Consider the following 17,156-nt stretch of genomic DNA (forward strand, 5'->3'; position numbering starts at 1 on the left):
CTTGTTGCCGGAGATGAGCACACTGCTGCTTTTGAAAGGATTTAGGCGGATCAGATCACGTAGGAGAGCAATCAGTCTTGGCAAGAGCACCTATGTTTATTCCCAATTAGTATCTTCTGGGACACACTAAGGGTTTTGTCTTCATATAGATTCTTGTATGTATCAAAACTACTTCGATAATCTAGCGAGGGTCGACTATAACTGTAAAACCTAATTTGCAGTGTATTAATGTATGTAGGTACGTCCCAGGCATTTTGAAAGCTCGTTCCACAACCCATTTCCCTTTGTCCTGTCAATATGCACTAGAGTAAAGAGAATGTTATAGGGCAGAAATGCAAGCAAAGCAAATATGGACTGCATAAATGAGCAACTTATTTGTGAATCTGCCTAGATGCCTAGGCGGTGCCTATGTAGTAATTTGTAATGGTAAATATGATGTTGAGTGACACCTAACCCAAATCACTCCGTTGGTTCCGTCACGTATCCTCATCAAGATACCTCTTCTCTCCACATTGATAGTCAAACCAACATGAAATATCCCCTCGAATATCTCACCGACCTTGAAGGGACTGAGATCACGCTTGACGCTGTTACCGAAGAACCGCTTCACTTCCCCGCCCAGACCTGGGTAATTGTCGAGAAGCTGGAAGAGAATCCAGGTCCGTTGACCCAAAAAGAGGTCACCGATGGTATTGGCATCTCAGACACTTCAGCAAAGTTCCTTTGTCGCCCAGCCGGTGCCGGTAACGAAGCCAAGCTCGCTTTCATGCGTATCCACCAACAAGTACCTAATACTGGAACCGAATTTAAGAAGGCAAGCCTTCGGGCTAGGCAGGCCGTCGAGTACCCAGGGAACAAAGAACTAGTCGCCCTGAAGTCTTTTATGATGCTCGGATGTGAGGTCGTCCCTAAACTACTTGGCTATCGGCAAAGTAAGCAACAGGAAGACGAAATGGTTCCTGGGGGCTTTGTTACCTACATTGTATATGAAAAGGTTGCTGGTGATTCCTTGGATCTGATCAAATTCTGGCGTCAGCCCTTTGATGAGAGAGAAGCCATCCGTGACAAGTTTCGTCAGGTGTTCACGTATGTTCACGAAGCCTATTGTGGTGACTTCCAGCTAACATTAAATAGGAGGTTTTTGCAATTCGGGTTTATGCCACTTATGGCCACTCCATCTAAAATAATCTATGACGAATCTTCTGGTCAGATGTATGCATATACTAACTTCGAAATAGGGGAGTATTATCTAACACTCTATAGGCACATCTCCGGGTTTAGGTTCGCATATCGTCCCGATGAACCGCAGAAGTGGGAAGATGGGTTCTTTTATCGATTTGCACTTGCCCTCCCATACGGGCACATCCGTGTTATTTTGTCAGGTATCGAAAGCAACGAAGCGGATTGGAAGGAAGACGAGCACGGCTACATGTGGTAGGAGTTATGGTCACACCGAGTGCTATGATAGACGAATACTACCTTTCTTGTCCCTTTGATTATTAACTTGGGCTCTGCGATAAGGTGCTCTCATCTATATATAGGATCTTCATCTCACCTAGAACCCACCTGGGCATATATGCTAAAAGCTTTGACTCTCGAAGTTTGGCTTCCACAGTATCACAGTACCAGCAGCCTTGTGGTATCCCCTTCCGATTGCCTTGAAATAAAGGAGACGTCGATCTCATTGCTGGCGGCTGTTACACCTTGCATGAGAGTGTGGATGGATAATGTGCGTAAGACATTCCCGTAAACAAACCTATTTCTATACTGGGATGATGCGCATTATGATATCGGCTTCATTGAATTGGGCCCATTCTTCAGACCAAGTGTATGTAAACAAATTATCGCGTTCAACAGGCGTTACACCAGACGAGTTAAATAAAGATACCTTTGACAATAACGCCTCCATAGACCTGTTATGAATTTCGAGAACAAGATAGCTTTAATAACACTTTTCAACACTGGAAATTGATGGGGTATCGAGTTCGAAGGTAGAAATAACGCAGTTTGTTTGATGGGTAATGCTTTGAGTGCTGGAATAATCACTGGCAAAGCGCCATGAAGCTCCAATTAATTTCAAACCCGGACACTAAGCGTGATAGAGGATAGAATATGACCAAATTAGTGAAACCAAACAACCTATTGAGCCCATTAGCCTCAAGGATTTGGACTTCGTGGCACAGGCTTCCGATTAGGAACACCCAAGTTCATAGGACGAAGATTATTTCGTGAAGGCTGGCGTTGCACAGCTTGGGGGGTGTTGAGCTGATTCCCCGCAACAGGCTCATATTGCGGCGGACTTTCTTCATCAACGGTGTTCCGAGAAATTTTCATCATGCTCGCTGGACGTCTCACGGGGGATGCGGGAGGCGATCCAGATTGGGATTCCGGCGGTGTGGTAGGTAGCATATCGAAGGACTCTGAGGAAGCACGATTGCCTCGGAGACGAGGCGCCGAGGATCCTTCTGCCGCGGGCCCATCCTCAAGCGCCTTACCCGGTTGGCCTGCGGACTTGGAATCAGATCCAGATTCTACTGGGGTTTGTGATGAGGCGTCTGGTGGGTGATACTCGCGGCGTGGTCCATCCACTGGACTCAGGTGGTCTCCCATGGCATCCTCGTAGCTGGGTGGTGCGTCGTCGTATACATCACCAGAATTGACGGGTACAGGCTCGCCAGTCGGCCGTGGTGGCATGGGTGGTCGGCTGCTTCCCGGCTCTGCTGGCAAGCTGGGCTGGGGTTTCAGTTTAGTGGCTGATGATGGCTGAAGTGATGCAGCGGCCATTGCATCCAGGAGGGCCTGTGGTGGAGCAATTCCTGAGAATACTCTGACTGGCATTCGCAGGGGTAGAACAATAAGTTGAGGCTATGCCATGATCAGCCAAGAGACAACTCTAGGGGTTGGTGATTCAACGTACCTGGAATCCATGAGTCAAGCCTACTCGAATTTCCAGCTCGTAAGATCTTTCAATGTTACATGTCTCAAAGGACGGTGCCACCGAGTTAGGTAAGGGATACCGATTCCACAGGTTTGGATCAATAGTCCAATCAGTGCCTACGGGGTCCTCTGGCTTGCCTAACGCGATACTCATATTGCTGCGGCTCATGATAACCCACGAGTTGCTTTCAGTGCGGGTGAGGTCTTGGGCCAAAATTTTCGTGTAGGATATTAGTTCCACCTGCAACATCTGAAGAAAGATTACTTCCGGTCCGTCGGTCAGCTTTTTAGCGAGGAGACGGAGGGGGACAGGTTCGTTGCACGTGAGAATAGACGGGTTGGGAAGTCTAGCATCCACAGACACCCGAGGAGGCTCTGCGAATGTCTCTTGGGGTGCAGAAGATCCCCGTGAGAAGATGCTCTTTTTCTTAGGCGCAACGAGTGTTTTGGAGAATTGGTGTTGCCGCCTAGCGTAGGTTTCCTCATTAGGATTCCCGACTCTTGGTGGCTCGATTGGAAGAAAGTTTAGAGGTACAATCTGAGAAATCGATTAGCGAGTGCGACGAGAGCGTATTATCCGAGCATATCACGTACCGATCTGATGTTTTCTTTGTAGAATTGCGGCCGGATGACTGTGGCCTTGACGAAGTATTTGATATCTGCCACGCCTGGGAACCCGCTTAAAGATGGCGGGAGAGTCTTTCTGACGTGTCGGTTGGTGTCTTTAGCTACCTCGACTTTCAACCCGGAAAAGTTTAGATTGGTGAGCATGCTGTTGGTGGTGCTGCATGAATTATTGAAGGGGAACTAGTAGAGCGTCAGAAGTGTTCGTTCTAACTGCCATATAATGGACTATTTACCTTGAATTCGAAAGGATACTCATATAACCCTGCGGCAAAAGTATATGCAGGCGCAGGGGACCCATTCTGCATCACGCCTGGTGTCGGGAAGACGGTAGCAACCTTGTACAAGATCTGCATTCGTTGGTTAACCAATGCTCCAGCCAATATTTTATCCAGCCGATAGGTACGATAAAACACATCCTCTCACCTTGTGAACCTCAAGCTCCGTTCGCTTTTTGTCCGAGTGCACATTTTGGGGGTTCCTGGGACCGGATAGACGAGTGCGGCTTTCGCACTCCAATTTGACCTGAATGGCCCCGATGGCTGCTTCAGTGGGTAGCTGTAGCACAACCTTGCCTTTGAGGAAGTCCAGGTTTGTGTAATGGGTATGGCGGCTGTCCAAGACGATATTTGCGGACATGGCGGCGGGCGCCCGGGCCCTGGCGGGGCTCTCTCTTCGGTTGGTGGCGGCGTTCGAAGGGGTCAAACGGGGAAACGCGGTCGCTGGAAAACAATGCGACGATTATCAAGCTCGCGGAAGATCCTAATAATGTATGGATCGCGAAGAAATGCCGTGGGGGCTGTAATATGGGGGGAAATGCGGATTATATGTGAAGGATCCCGGAATGACGTTTCGAGCGTTCGCAGATCAACTGATTGCCAAGCAACATACAACTGCCGCAGTCTCGCCCTGTATGATCTGGGACTTTTGCAGGATTAAAGCCCTGGAGGCTGGAAGATTGGATTAGGCATATATGCTGCGCCTCAGTCACGTCACAGCCACACTTCTAAGACAAAGGGTCCACGGGCTCAATTCCGCTAGTACCCGGAAACTATAGCTCCAACGGTTGTATCTGTACACTCTTCCATAGCTACATACTTAGATAGTAAATAGATTATGGTGAAATTTAATCGTCTATTTTACTAATTGACAGATTTACTATATTGATTTCACTGTACAAAAATATGTCCATACATAGTACATATGTAGGCAAGAATAGGAAGAAAATACCGGGAACTTCCACTCCAGGCACCAGAATTCCCATATCAAATCCGAAACAGCCACAACAGGGCTGAGGGTCCAAATATATCTGGGGTTACTTTTCTTAAAGTCCCTCTTTTGCTAGCATGTCTAGTGAACAAGCAGCTTGTTAATCTCAAGTAACCCAATCATACTGTAACACATACCTGCGATGTCCAAGTAAAATGCAATGGCGTTAAACCTGCATAAAAATCAGCATAATTCCCAAAATACAATTTGCAATCAACTGACTTTCGTTTGTTGCCTGTTACTTCCCCGACTAGCCACTTAAGCCGGTTGGTCCAGTTGATCAGGTCCAGGTGACTCACGCCCATAAGGGTTCCTTTGTATCCTGCATCGCCTCCCCACCGGCTACTAGACACACTGACTAGGCCGTCATTGGGTCCTTCGATCTCGGCAAGTACTCGGTGCGAGAGCCGAAAGGCAGACCATATACTTGGCTCCACTGCTGCTCCGTAGGAGAAATATCTGGGGAATGTTGGCACCTGGGCAGGGCGTAAAGTGGAGAGAATACGTGGCGCATACCTGACATCATCCATATCTGGGGTATTGGGGTTGAAGGTCTCGGTCATGTATTTTCGTGTTAGTTGAGAGAATGCACCTGTCTCGACACTGAGTCGATTAAGGGCATAATAGATCTGAGGTAGTCGATCGGCTGCACAGAACAACAAATGTTATCTCATAAGTTATTTCAGGAAGTGAGTAAATAGTGACGAACCTCCAATTTGATCAAGTACGTAGTCCGCCACAGATGAGCCTGCTAGACAGTTAGCAGGAAGGCGAATGAAAAGCTATGCTGTGCCAGACCTCGATGCGGAGACGCGATAGTGGTCAATGACAAGACTTTGAACTTCTCCGGTCGTATGTGACTAATCATATATCGCGAATCAAGACCACTTTACAAGCCATTAATTAGTTTGTGCTGTATAGTATGATCTTCTTGTTATGTCTCACCCCTAATCACGGATAAGCATTAACTCTATCGCAATGATTGAGGGATCTCACCATGCTATGCCTATAAAGAAATCAGTCAGAATATGTCGATATGTGTAACCAGGAAATGAAGGTAACATACGCAATGATATTAACATCTTTCCCTTGAGCCTCGGCCTCGATATTTCGGGCCAATTGTTCAGCCCGCGCCTCAATAGAGCCCGACGGGGGCACTGTCGCCGTGATAACGTCAATACCTCGCGCCATCAATGCCTCTTTAATTCCACGCCAGTACTGGACACCGGGTAGATATGGGCCAGCAAGGCGCAGTTCATCAAACCCGAGCAAGCCATGGGCGAGAACGACAGGGTATTTTGGCGCAGCTAGTCGCGAGTCAGCAATTGCCCACAACATTCAAGTCAAAAGGAACAAACCATAATTATCACGGATGATGGAGTATTCATCGACAATTATTTTGCCGTGGTCCTCTAATCGCGGTTCGAGACTTGGTCTGGGTCTGCGTGGAGACCCATGATACCACCTTTTGCTGGTGTGACATACAGTCTGGCCATATGAGTAGCAGGTTATTGAAGACCGTTTGAGTGCATTCGGCGTAAAAATTGCATGTTTCATTGTTCTGCGTCGTCCGCAGATAGGTTGTCGAATGAGATCCGGCGCGGAATGACGCAACGGGAAAACAGTGTTGCTGCCTCAGGCCAACATGAACTATACCCCTGATGTGTAGTCACCAGTGTCTATTTCCACCAAGAGCGTTGCCTATGCAAAGGGAAAGAATTATGGACTCATTTAACTCTTCAAAAATTGATGCACTATAATGAGCGCCTTTTTTACGCAGAAATAATTCAAATAATAATCAATCATTCCAACCTCTACTATTAGACGAATCTCAAACGCTGGAGGCCATTCCACCAAACAATTTAGGGCCAGAACTATCTAAATCAAATATGCATCGCAATCTTCCTGTAAGATGCCACCGGACTGCCCGTTCTTGCAAGTCGCTGGGACTACTGAAAGCAATTTTCAGTATCACATATCGGCACCCTTTGAGGATGAACCCACGCCCAGTGACCAATTCGGACATGCACAGGATAATAACCAGGTGCCAATGCCTGGCCACCGATATCATCCATGCGAATGTTAAGCCCTTGCATAATAAACACGTTCTTGATAGACCATGCCCGATAAATGCATGCGCCTTGAACTCGTTCACGAGAAAATGGCGCACCCATCCTTTTGGGTGGTCAAAAGTGTGAAGACGTCCTGTTATCCACACCGGCCTTCCTGACCAATATTTGTATGAAGTCGAAGCAAAGATTTGACCATGCTGCCGATACACGATACCAGCCATGGAGTGCCAGTTGTTGATATGCTTCCAACATCTCAAAAGGGCGCGTGGGAGGTATGCAATAGCGATCAGAGCCACACTGTGCGCTTATAATATGATCCAAAGAACTAGCTCGAAATTGGACAATAAGCACACCATTTGAATCAAACACAAAGACGTGAGGGCAGTCGTAATAGTGGGCGCATCTAATTTGTGACAGAGGTTAGTTAGTATGGGCAAAACTTGAGACGCTCACGGATTGTTGGAACAAATGAAGATCAAATACCTCCTCATCTCTTGTAGCAGGTCTGTGGTGGCTTGTCCCGGTTCCTTCTCCCTAATCCATTCTTCGACCGCGATGTCGCCAGGTCTCCTGAACAATCCTATCATTGCGTCTCTTTTAACTCACCAATGCGAACCGCCACGCTGGAACAGTCGACAACATATTTCCGAGTCCATTGATCCCCATGGCTTTGTTGGCGCATCCATATCTGACTGTAGACAAGGTCCGCCATGGAATCGCCAGCGGATCAAAGACTCATAATACCGGTAGAACTCGCACCTGGCCTGCTCGTCAGTAGGCTGCCATAGGGTAAACCCATATGATCTCTCCATATCGACTGCCATTTCTCAGCACGGAGATTGCAGATCTCAAGATGACCGGAGAAGAAGTAGACTGGAGACAAAATATTCTCGGGATAAAGCTGCTGGTATCTGGAGAAAATCAACGTCCCAAGGGCTTTTTTATACCTTCTTAAGATTGTAGTTTTCGAGAGCCTCATTTCTTGCCTTCAGATATGTTTATTGTGGATATAACTGACAAGCACGCTATTTTGATGCTTGCACAGCTGGTCTCTCATATCGCAGCAATTGTGGCCATTCGATGGGATAACGTAGTCAAGGCATACTCCAAGGCTGTTGCCACCGGACAGACTCTGCAGGAATAGTGAGAACTGTAATTGTCTGCTCTTGCGCCGTGATTGCCTGTTGTGAGGGCCACCGAACTGCGGAAGGGAAGGGAGTGGCCCAGAAGAAAGACACGTAGGACGAGGTGGCTTTTTGGAACACGACATTGCTGTAAGTCTGAAATGCTCTTGTGTCGAATGAATCAGGATGTCCTTATATAATATGAGGTAACTGATATAGCCCCAGCAACGGATCTGAATGGTAGAGACACCCCTTAAAACCAACAGCGCCACTAGCGCCAGCATGTGTTACCGTGAGTGACTCGTTGCCCTGAGATCTGTTGAACAGGGATGGGTACTGATACTTTCTCAGGGGTTCGGCAGCACATTGAATCATCCTGTGCCTCACGTTACCGCCCCCTTGTATCGAGTAAGAACAGACACGGATATCAGGGGTGTGTTGTCTGGCTTAGTGGACTGGTGATGTATTTGAAGCTTGCCTAAGCATAGCGATGCACAAGAGTCTTAGAGTAAACCGGGTCAATAAGGACGAATAACTGGGCTGTGATGGTCAATATTAGACTTGCTGCAGACCGGCCTAGATTCAAGCAGGACCTCCAGGAACACCATGGGATAGGAATACAACATGCGTATTCCAACACAAGTGATATATACTTGATCCACCTCATATACACAGGGTTAAACCAAAAAGAAATTGATATTGTCCGACATTTGGATATCGATGAACAGACATGCAAGCGCATTCACGCGAGGAAAGAAAAGATAACCCAGAATGTCTACATTATGCCTTGATCTTCTCAGACGCCTGGGGCTTGACGTCGGTCGTCACACGAATGAGATCTGCGACCACCTTGTCGCCCTGCTTCTTGCCGGCTTCCTTGATTTCCTGGAGCTTGACCTCCGCTTCCTTGTCGGCCTCCGCCTCGGATACCTTGTATCCGCTTGAGTGCTATGGGACCAGTTAGCTTAGCACTGTGGAAACCTCTTGTTATAACCGCCGTTTAGGAGCTGTATCTCACCTCGCCCTCGAACTTCTTGTACTCCTCTTCCTTCTGGCTCTTGTATTCTTCGATCTCCTTCTGAGCCTCTGACTTGGCGTCTCTTATCCGCTGGGTACGGTCTGTATAGTTGCGAAATAATTAGTTCGATGGAACGAATGGCGACAGGTAAGTTCGTATTGCGTACACTCTCTGGCTAAATGTAATGTGACGTATTAGTGTCTGTGATAGGCAGCGATGAGGGGTAAGCATAAGCTGGACTTACCTTTCTGCACAATCTTCTGGGCCTCTCTCTCGGCCTAACAGTCCCGTGGTTAGTATCTCCACGCTGCGCACAATATACAACCAAGACCTACATCGAGGAGGGTCTGAATGCCCGCGGAGTTCTGAGCCGACTGTTGTTCACCGTTAGCAGCTGGCCACCAATTCCGAGATATATCACTCACCATATTTTCTAGAGACCTCTAAGCTTTGGAAATAGGGTAGAAGGGAAATAAGGCTGGACAGGGACGATTAAACGGCGAGTCTGGAGCTCCGATCCCAGGTCGATCGGAGCCACGCATCGCCCCCCAGAGCGGTGGGGGTTCTGCCATCAAACGCCGCCCGGTGATCGATAAACTGATAATCCCGGACTCGTTTTGATGAACAGCTGACAGGTCAAAACGTTGTTTGTGACCATTATCTGCTGAATTTGTGTCGAGCCGTGCTCTCATTTATCCTGCCATGTCTCGCGCTTCAAAGCTCACATTGGCAGCCACCGGCCTCGGCACAATGGGTATTGTCTGGTTTGTCCACTGGGCACAAGAGGCGGATAGAGCGGTATGTTCCAGCTTCGACTCTCTATTTCTGGTATATACTTACTTTGTTGGATTTTAGGCTATGCACAGAGGTGTCGAACGTGATATGGAAAAGCAGCGTGTCCGACTAGAACGCCAGGCCGACTTTGAAATGCAAAAGGCCCTCGAGCAGGAGTACCTCAAGCTCCAGACGGTACACAGCACCACCGGCGACTCAAATACAACCAGTCAAAACACGAGTCCGGGATCATAATGACTGTGGATATCATGCTGCATTTTTTTGCGCGATCCAGTTTGCGATTCGGTCTGGATGCGCTCTGGCTATACCAATGAATTCAACGGCGGCCAGGTTGCTGATGCATGGGAACAAGGAGTTAAAGTTCTTTGCATATGCGATGTTGTACAAATATTTGAAACATGTGGTGTATATTATACCCTCATCTGTACCATATAACATGAAATCGTCTCTCTACCAGTTTGGGCGTTGTCTGGCCGCTATCTTGTAGTTAATTCTGTAGTTTCCAAGTAATCTGGGTTATTCTGTGATCCCAAACGGAGCTCAGCACCTAATAACATATGCACCGCTGCGGCGACAATAATCGGACGTTCTGTTATGGTATTTTGGTCTACATATATTATGGGGCATGCAGTCTGGACGGTCAAATGCTCTTATATGATATTAGGTGCTGCCATTAGTCGCAGGAATGTTTCTTTGGAGATCTGGCAGCATTCACTTATCATAAATCTACACCGAACAACCACCGAAGGTGTTCCTGCACTCGCCGTTGCGGGCTTCATACGCGCCAAGTGGGCAGTGGGCCGAAACCGTACGCAACATAGCTCATTTTCATGGGTTCTAGAATAAGTGAGCTTTTTCTTACAATGACTGAGCTAAGATAGATTTATAAATTAAGTTAATTAGACTTTATTCGTCGATATGGTTGGATGTGGTTGAGTTGCCGAAAACGGCATTCCCAATCCGGAAGTATGAATTCATACAACTCACGAGCCCCCAATGAAACATTTCAATCCTAAATATAGCAATAATCCTATCTAGTTTAAGCATTTATTTTTCATCTTCTCATCTACCATGAAAAGCCTGGCACCTACACGGTGATGCCGGCCATGATTCCACACTCAATGGCATTCAAACAACGGCCCTTGCAGATCATCCTGATAGTTCTATCAGTAATATATGTTTTTTGGGTCACAACCAAATCTTACAAACCATTTTCTGGCCGCCAAGCAGACTATCCTCCCAGCATCAAGTTGCAAAGAGTCGCCAAAGTGTCCATGCTATACGGAGAGACGAATCATATGTACGAAAGAGCGCTGCAAAGCCATGAACGCCACGGGAAACGATGGGGCTACCCCATGCATATCCTCCGACAGGATATCTCGGTCGGATTTTGGAATAAACCGAGCTATCTGCTATCCTTGGTGATCAATGAATTGACCAAGCCAGCCGGTGAGAGAATGGAGTGGTTGATGTATGTCTTTTCTTTCTATGTATATGCTTGAGAAATACTGACTCTTACAGGTGGGTAGACGCAGACTCGATTATACTGAACAACGACATCCCCGTGGAAATCTTCCTTCCGCCATCAGACCTGAAAGATATCCACCTAGTGGCGGCCCAGGACCAAAATGGCCTCAACACGGGAATTATGTTCCTCCATGTCCATCCTTGGATGATCAGTTTCCTTACCGAAACAATGGGCTACCCTCTTTATCTCCCTCATATTGATCTCGGTCGATCTGCTGACCAGGAAGGAATGAGACGGTTGCTCAACAAGACGACCGGGGGTCCAAACGGACAGGGTTACGCAGATGGAGTCTCCTATTTGCCACGGCCATGGATCAACACGTATGAATGGGACTGGGCTTACGAAGGCAAAAGAGGAGATCTGCTCGTGCACTTCCCGGGTCTAGAGGAGCGCCGATGGCCGCATATGGCCAAATGGTTGGATATTGTCGAGACGACCCCTCATAAGTGGAACTTGCCTCTTGAGGAGACTGGATATCTCAACAAGACTACAACGTACTGGTCGCAGATGCGAAATGCGAAGGAAAGTATCAAGACTATGGAGAAGAAACTGCAGTCTGGGGAGACAGTGTCTGAAGATAGCAAGGAGGCAGTCGGTGAACTCAAAAAGGCATTGCGTGAGAAATCAGACAATATGGAGCTGGTACAACAACTGCTTCAGGATCTTAATACGTTGATCGGGATGGCATAGGCTTATGTTGGAGGCATAATTCGTTATGAGCTTGTTCAAAATGTCTGAACTCTGAACTGAAGAGACGGCAAGTTCGGTCAAAAAGAGGAATTTAGGAGAAGCGGCGTCGGAAACCCCGGAAATCTAGTCGGATAGCTTTTTAGTCAATGGCACACTATATAAGTCTTGGAAGTCGTGGAATGAACGAAAATGAGAATTAGATAAAGGTATGATTAGTTCTATTGAGCAAAAGCGGCAAGAGGTGGTAGGTCTTCCATAGCCCTACCTACCTAGGTACTTCATCAACATTATGTCATGGCAGTTGACGTCCCATGTCGAATCTACAGATCGGAACTCCACTTAACATACATACACCGTCTCTATGCGCCTTCCAAGGTCAGGACTCATGTTTCTTCGCCGAATCACCACCATCTTTACTTTCAGTCTGATAGCGTGTGCGCTACTTTGGGTCTACTCCTACTTGAACAGTGTATTGATTGATCAGCAATCCCAGTACAAGCCCACTCAAAGCAAAAGGTTGAAGTTGAACACTGACCCTGGTATAGGAAATACTTCCGATGGGCCACCGAAAGCTCCCCATCCTCCTCCACGGTCCACCGACTGTACAATCCCTACATACACCCGATTACTAAAACCATATTTGTTGGCCGCACAGGGAAAATGTTCTGGCTTGCGGAACCATTGAGGTTCACCGAGCGATTAGGAAAGAAGATCCTCATTTTGGACGTCGACAGTCGCCATCTTGATGGCCCCAAGGGTGTTTTGAGCAAGGCTCCATTGAACGCGACCGGACTTCCCCCAGATACAAGTGGTAGACTCAACCACTTCATGTTCGGTGAGTCGTCACGCTATATCTGTTTCTACCTTGTGGCTGACGAGCATAGCAATGATTCACGGCTACGACTACCGACTAGTTCAAATCCCCAGTACAGTCGGCCGATCTCCAACATGGACCAAAGTCACAATAATCAAAGAAGCGTTGAAACACTACGAATACGTTGTATTCATTGATGCAGATGCCATGATGCCATACCCCAATCTACCAATGGAATGGCTATTCAACTACTGGGAGATCACTCCGGAGACTCTAGTTGCCATGGCGCTCGATCCAGAAGCACCTCATAACCGTGATTGGAACAACCGCACATTTCTCAACACCGGCTTTATTATTGCCCAGCAGAGCCCTCGTACCCATGAACTCTTTGAGGCGTGGGAGGGTTGTCCCAACGAAACGCGCTATTCAGGCTGCGGGAGGTGGGGTCAGGAATGGCCACATGAGCAATCTGCATTTGGGAACCATGTTAGGTATGATTTCAACAGACCGGAAGACATTCGGGTCTTGTCTTGTGCAGAGGCAAATGGGTGTCCTGAGATCGCAGCTACCGGGTGTGCTGGGGAGTTGGTAAGGCACTATTGGGGTGACAAGAGGTCACTGCCGGCTAGTGTGGGGGATGCGGTCTTGCAGTATTTTTTGCCGCAGTTGCATGGGACTTTTTATCGTAATTCTCGGTCTCTGGTGGTGAATAGGACTGAGCGTGCATTTGTATGAAAACTATATGGAAGGGAGCGTGGATTGCAAAATTGTCAACCATGGAGAATATTTACATGTAATCGCATGGTATATAATATATAACGTATGGAGTCACTGAATAGATTAGGTACTTTTGGGGTGCAAATGTACGATAGGTCCTTTTGTTACCTTCCAATATATATCTGGAGGTGTACTATGTGCGATTTCAAGTTTGACGAATATCAACACTATAAAAGTTTTAGAGAGATTGAAGCTGTTGATAAGGCCAATCTTTGCTTTATCTCGATATTTCTTGTAATCAACACAAGGTATCCATCGCACAAGCCATGCCAATTTAGGAACTGTCCTATATCAAATCTACCCGGCACATATAAAGAGGCCGGCTACTATCGGAGGCCGGTAGCATTCCGGCCTCCGAACGCTAGGGAAGTTAAATCTGTGCTTATCGTCCAATCAGAAGGCGGGATCTGGGGATCTCTGCTTGGCAGCGCATGGACTATAGAACATACATCATGACTTGAGTAGACCACATCGACCATTTATCCGTAATAGCTCATTAGTGAGTGGCCAATTTCTTGGTTATAAGCATTTTAAACATCTAATTTGGCATCCGCCACCACAAACTTCCATCAAATCCCATGTGAAGCAGTCAGACCGCCCTTAAAAGCCCCTGCTGTATTGGGACTAGCGCCAACCCGTGACCGTCCTCTGCCCTCTCTCACTGGGCAATTGTATAGTTCACCAGGATGTTGAGATGGATGTCAAAATATCATATTCTGGCTGAATATACTCATATAAAGTGCCTCGAGGGTCAAATAGGATAGACAAAACCAATTTCCACCATGTACCACCTGATGTCACAAGATCCACGTTATCTCCTATTCTCTTTCGTAATGGGGACTTGAGGCCGGAATTGTTACCGGCCTCAAAGTATTATAAGAATCTGCTCCTCACCCGCCCAAAATCTCAGAATTCCAAGTCTCTTTTCATCTCTCAAGGTCTCCTGGCTTCTTCCTCATCTTTTTTTTACCCATTTCCCCTACCTCCTAGGCTCTTGACTTGGTCTTTGGCCTTCTCCTTTGTCCCTTGGCTTATATATCTTCACTCTTCCGTAAACTGCACCAACACACCCTTTGCTCCTACACCTATATCTCAGTCTTATAACCTTTTATTTCCTCTGGTTCATCTCATATCATCATGACTCGAACCCAAGTGCCCTACCCTTCCCCCACTACCCTGAAGCGGTTCCCTCACATCCATGATGACCCTTCATCCATTGCCCACTCCCTAGACCCTTTCACCATCACCACCAAGACAGGCTTCTTACCCTACGAGACTGCCCCTGTTGAGCTTCCAGAGGCCTTCAGTGCCTTGCTGTCTCTGGTCAACCGTCTCCCTGTCGTCAGGCTCGATGGCAAGCCCGGTCTGTTGGCTACCTATGAGCTTGGCCCTGCTGTCAAGGCTGAACTTACCGACCTAACTGACGAGGTTGAGAAGTTGGTGCTCGCCGATGGCTCGTATGATCGCTTCACTATTGCTGCGATCTTCCGTGACTATACCTTCCTGGCCTCATCTTACCTGCTCGAGCCTTGCTGGGAGCATTGGAACAATGACCCGGAAGGTGGTTATGGACTTGGTCGTGATGTCTTGCCCCAGTCCGTTGCTCGTCCTATGTACCGCTGTGCTGAGATGTAAGTATTCTCTCTTCTTACCCTTCTTGTCTTACTCCCCATCTGGTGGATCATATTGATACACATCCTCATCATATAACAACACTGTAACTAACAACTATCCCCAGCCTGGACCTACCACCTTTCATGTCATATGCTGCCTCATATGCTCTGTTCAACTACACTGTCGCCGACCCTGCCAAGGGTCTGAGCGAGTACTCGAACCTTCGTCTGATTCGGTCCTTCGAGAAAGGTCTCGACCCCAAGAGCTCCGAAGCAGGCTTCATCCTGACTCACGTCGACATGGTCAAGGAGACTGGCCCGCTTATTGGAGGTGTCTTGAAGATCGTTGATTCCCTTGAGCAGCACGGCTCCCGACAGGAAATCAACGACGGATTCCGAGAGATCCTAAAGTCGATGGAGAAAATTGAGGCATCCATGGAAGGTATGCAACCCTAATGCCCTAATCATCCCAATAAACCTATTTTCTAGATCTTCCAACCTGACATTGAAATAGACATGTGGGGCAACTCCAAGCCATCAGAATACCTATCCTTCCGCGTCTTCATCTTCGGCATCACCAACCAATCCATGTTCCCGAACGGCGTGGTCTATGAAGGCTGCGAGGACAACAAGCCCCTCTACTTCCGCGGTGAGAGCGGTGCCAACGACAGCATCGTAAGCAATCCAAATAAACCAAACTTACCCAGGGGGAAAAAAGAACAACCCTAACTAACCCAACACCAGATCCCCCTCCTCGACCACCTTTGCGAAATCCCCATGCCCGAAACACCCCTCACCAAAATTCTCCACGAATTCCGCGCCTACCGTCCTCTCCCCCATCGCGAATTCCTAACCTACATCCGCGAAAAGTCCGAAGAAATCGGCGTCCAGAAATACGCCGTCCAAGACTCCGAGACCGCAGTCCTCTTCCTGCGCACACTTAACCACATCCGCAGTTTCCGCTGGCGCCACTGGCTGTTCGCGCGCGAGTATATCATTCGTCGCACGCCGCATCCTACTGCTACGGGTGGTAGTCCCATTGTAACCGTGAGTGAAGTCCGATTTCTCTGCTGTGTAGGTGAAAATGTGCTGATTGTTGGATTCTAGTGGCTTCCTAACCAGCTCTCCGCTGTTATGGACCTCATGGTCAAAATCTATGATGATAATCTTGCGCCCAAGGATGGTGTCGCTGTTGTCGGTGGTAATGCGGATCTTGTTGCCTCGCACAGGAAGCAGGTTGAGCCTATGATGGAGCTTGTGCGTGATCAGAAGGAGAAATTGGCTAAAGAGGTTGAGCGGTGGTGTCAGGAACGGGGGGTTTAGATAGCTGGGTTTTTCTTAGTTTTGGCTTTATTCTTAAATTGCTTTAGATGATGGGACTGTCTGTCTTAGGATTTTGGGTTGGACGTGTAGCTAGTCCTATTTGAAATGATGTGTTTTTGAGCATGTACCGCAGTGTCCTTGCAGTGGCTTATGTTTTGATTGAATGGCCGTGTTATCTTCTCTTCTCGTGTGTGTAACTGTCGGTATCCGAATTTATCTCGACTGTTTGCCAATTCAACCCGATGTTTCACAGTTCGCTAGGCTCTCTATTTCCGCTTTCTAAGTACGAAATCCCACAGGACTGTAATTATTTGGTAGCAAGCTCGGGAGGATTTGAATTCTATGTTTTCTATCAGCTGATGCCCATGCAGCGGTGTGTGCTGAATAGTTCTTGAACCGCATTGTCCTTCCTAGAACGGACTAATAACCCGGAGGCTACAATATGTCCAGGTGACCAAAATACTGAGAACGAATCAGGCAGGTTTGAGCTTCATATCATACACCGTTTCCATGCAAGTCTAGGTATTTTTGCTTATCTCTCATCATTGTATTGTACAAGGGTAATGCCCTAG

At 47.6% G+C, this 17,156-nt stretch overlaps 9 protein-coding genes across 9 annotated transcripts; 5 read left to right on the forward strand and 4 right to left on the reverse strand.

Annotated features, from left to right (window-relative positions):
- Positions 1-529: 529 nt before the first annotated feature.
- N7471_006653 (uncharacterized protein) lies at positions 530-1,438 on the forward strand (the record flags this gene model as incomplete). The annotated part of the gene is made up of 3 exons (XM_057279372.1): positions 530-1,086; positions 1,135-1,212; positions 1,264-1,438. 3 exons carry the CDS (start codon positions 530-532, stop codon positions 1,436-1,438), a joined length of 810 nt encoding a protein of 269 aa, XP_057138982.1.
- Positions 1,439-2,157: 719 nt separating this feature from the next.
- Positions 2,158-4,200, reverse strand: N7471_006654 (arrestin (or S-antigen), N-terminal domain protein; the record flags this gene model as incomplete). The annotated part of the gene is made up of 5 exons (XM_057279373.1): positions 2,158-2,865; positions 2,918-3,475; positions 3,532-3,744; positions 3,798-3,911; positions 3,988-4,200. 5 exons carry the CDS (start codon positions 4,198-4,200, stop codon positions 2,158-2,160), a joined length of 1,806 nt encoding a protein of 601 aa, XP_057138983.1.
- Positions 4,201-4,885: 685 nt separating this feature from the next.
- Positions 4,886-6,326, reverse strand: N7471_006655 (triglyceride lipase; the record flags this gene model as incomplete). Its single annotated transcript, XM_057279374.1, has 9 exons — positions 4,886-4,911; positions 4,968-5,002; positions 5,053-5,289; positions 5,347-5,476; positions 5,540-5,612; positions 5,827-5,836; positions 5,897-6,137; positions 6,189-6,271; positions 6,316-6,326. The coding sequence occupies 9 exons, from the start codon at positions 6,324-6,326 to the stop codon at positions 4,886-4,888; spliced, it is 846 nt and encodes a 281-aa protein (XP_057138984.1).
- A 1,025-nt stretch (positions 6,327-7,351) lies between these two features.
- On the reverse strand, positions 7,352-7,726 carry N7471_006656 (uncharacterized protein; the record flags this gene model as incomplete). Its single annotated transcript, XM_057279375.1, has 2 exons — positions 7,352-7,472; positions 7,509-7,726. The coding sequence occupies 2 exons, from the start codon at positions 7,724-7,726 to the stop codon at positions 7,352-7,354; spliced, it is 339 nt and encodes a 112-aa protein (XP_057138985.1).
- Positions 7,727-8,806: 1,080 nt separating this feature from the next.
- On the reverse strand, positions 8,807-9,472 carry N7471_006657 (uncharacterized protein; the record flags this gene model as incomplete). Its single annotated transcript, XM_057279376.1, has 6 exons — positions 8,807-8,974; positions 9,045-9,145; positions 9,211-9,219; positions 9,289-9,322; positions 9,380-9,418; positions 9,470-9,472. 6 exons carry the CDS (start codon positions 9,470-9,472, stop codon positions 8,807-8,809), a joined length of 354 nt encoding a protein of 117 aa, XP_057138986.1.
- A 178-nt stretch (positions 9,473-9,650) lies between these two features.
- Positions 9,651-10,267, forward strand: N7471_006658 (protein PET117). The gene is made up of 2 exons (XM_057279377.1): positions 9,651-9,842; positions 9,900-10,267. Exons 1-2 carry the CDS (start codon positions 9,747-9,749, stop codon positions 10,071-10,073), a joined length of 270 nt encoding a protein of 89 aa, XP_057138987.1. The 5' UTR covers positions 9,651-9,746; the 3' UTR covers positions 10,074-10,267.
- A 720-nt stretch (positions 10,268-10,987) lies between these two features.
- On the forward strand, positions 10,988-12,057 carry N7471_006659 (glycosyltransferase family 34 protein; the record flags this gene model as incomplete). The annotated part of the gene is made up of 2 exons (XM_057279378.1): positions 10,988-11,310; positions 11,361-12,057. Coding segments are annotated over 2 exons (1,020 nt in total), but the record flags the coding sequence as incomplete, so codon positions are not given.
- A 660-nt stretch (positions 12,058-12,717) lies between these two features.
- Positions 12,718-13,606, forward strand: N7471_006660 (uncharacterized protein; the record flags this gene model as incomplete). The annotated part of the gene is given in 3 exon segments (XM_057279379.1): positions 12,718-12,892; positions 12,942-13,362; positions 13,378-13,606. 3 exon segments carry the CDS (start codon positions 12,718-12,720, stop codon positions 13,604-13,606), a joined length of 825 nt encoding a protein of 274 aa, XP_057138989.1.
- A 1,179-nt stretch (positions 13,607-14,785) lies between these two features.
- N7471_006661 (indoleamine 2,3-dioxygenase family protein) lies at positions 14,786-16,584 on the forward strand (the record flags this gene model as incomplete). The annotated part of the gene is made up of 5 exons (XM_057279380.1): positions 14,786-15,279; positions 15,387-15,703; positions 15,776-15,936; positions 16,006-16,308; positions 16,369-16,584. 5 exons carry the CDS (start codon positions 14,786-14,788, stop codon positions 16,582-16,584), a joined length of 1,491 nt encoding a protein of 496 aa, XP_057138990.1.
- Positions 16,585-17,156: the final 572 nt, after the last annotated feature.

This window comes from Penicillium samsonianum (assembly GCF_028829775.1).
Source record: "Penicillium samsonianum strain IBT 33392 chromosome Unknown utg000003l_segment0_segment0, whole genome shotgun sequence".
NCBI lineage: Eukaryota > Fungi > Ascomycota > Eurotiomycetes > Eurotiales > Aspergillaceae > Penicillium > Penicillium samsonianum.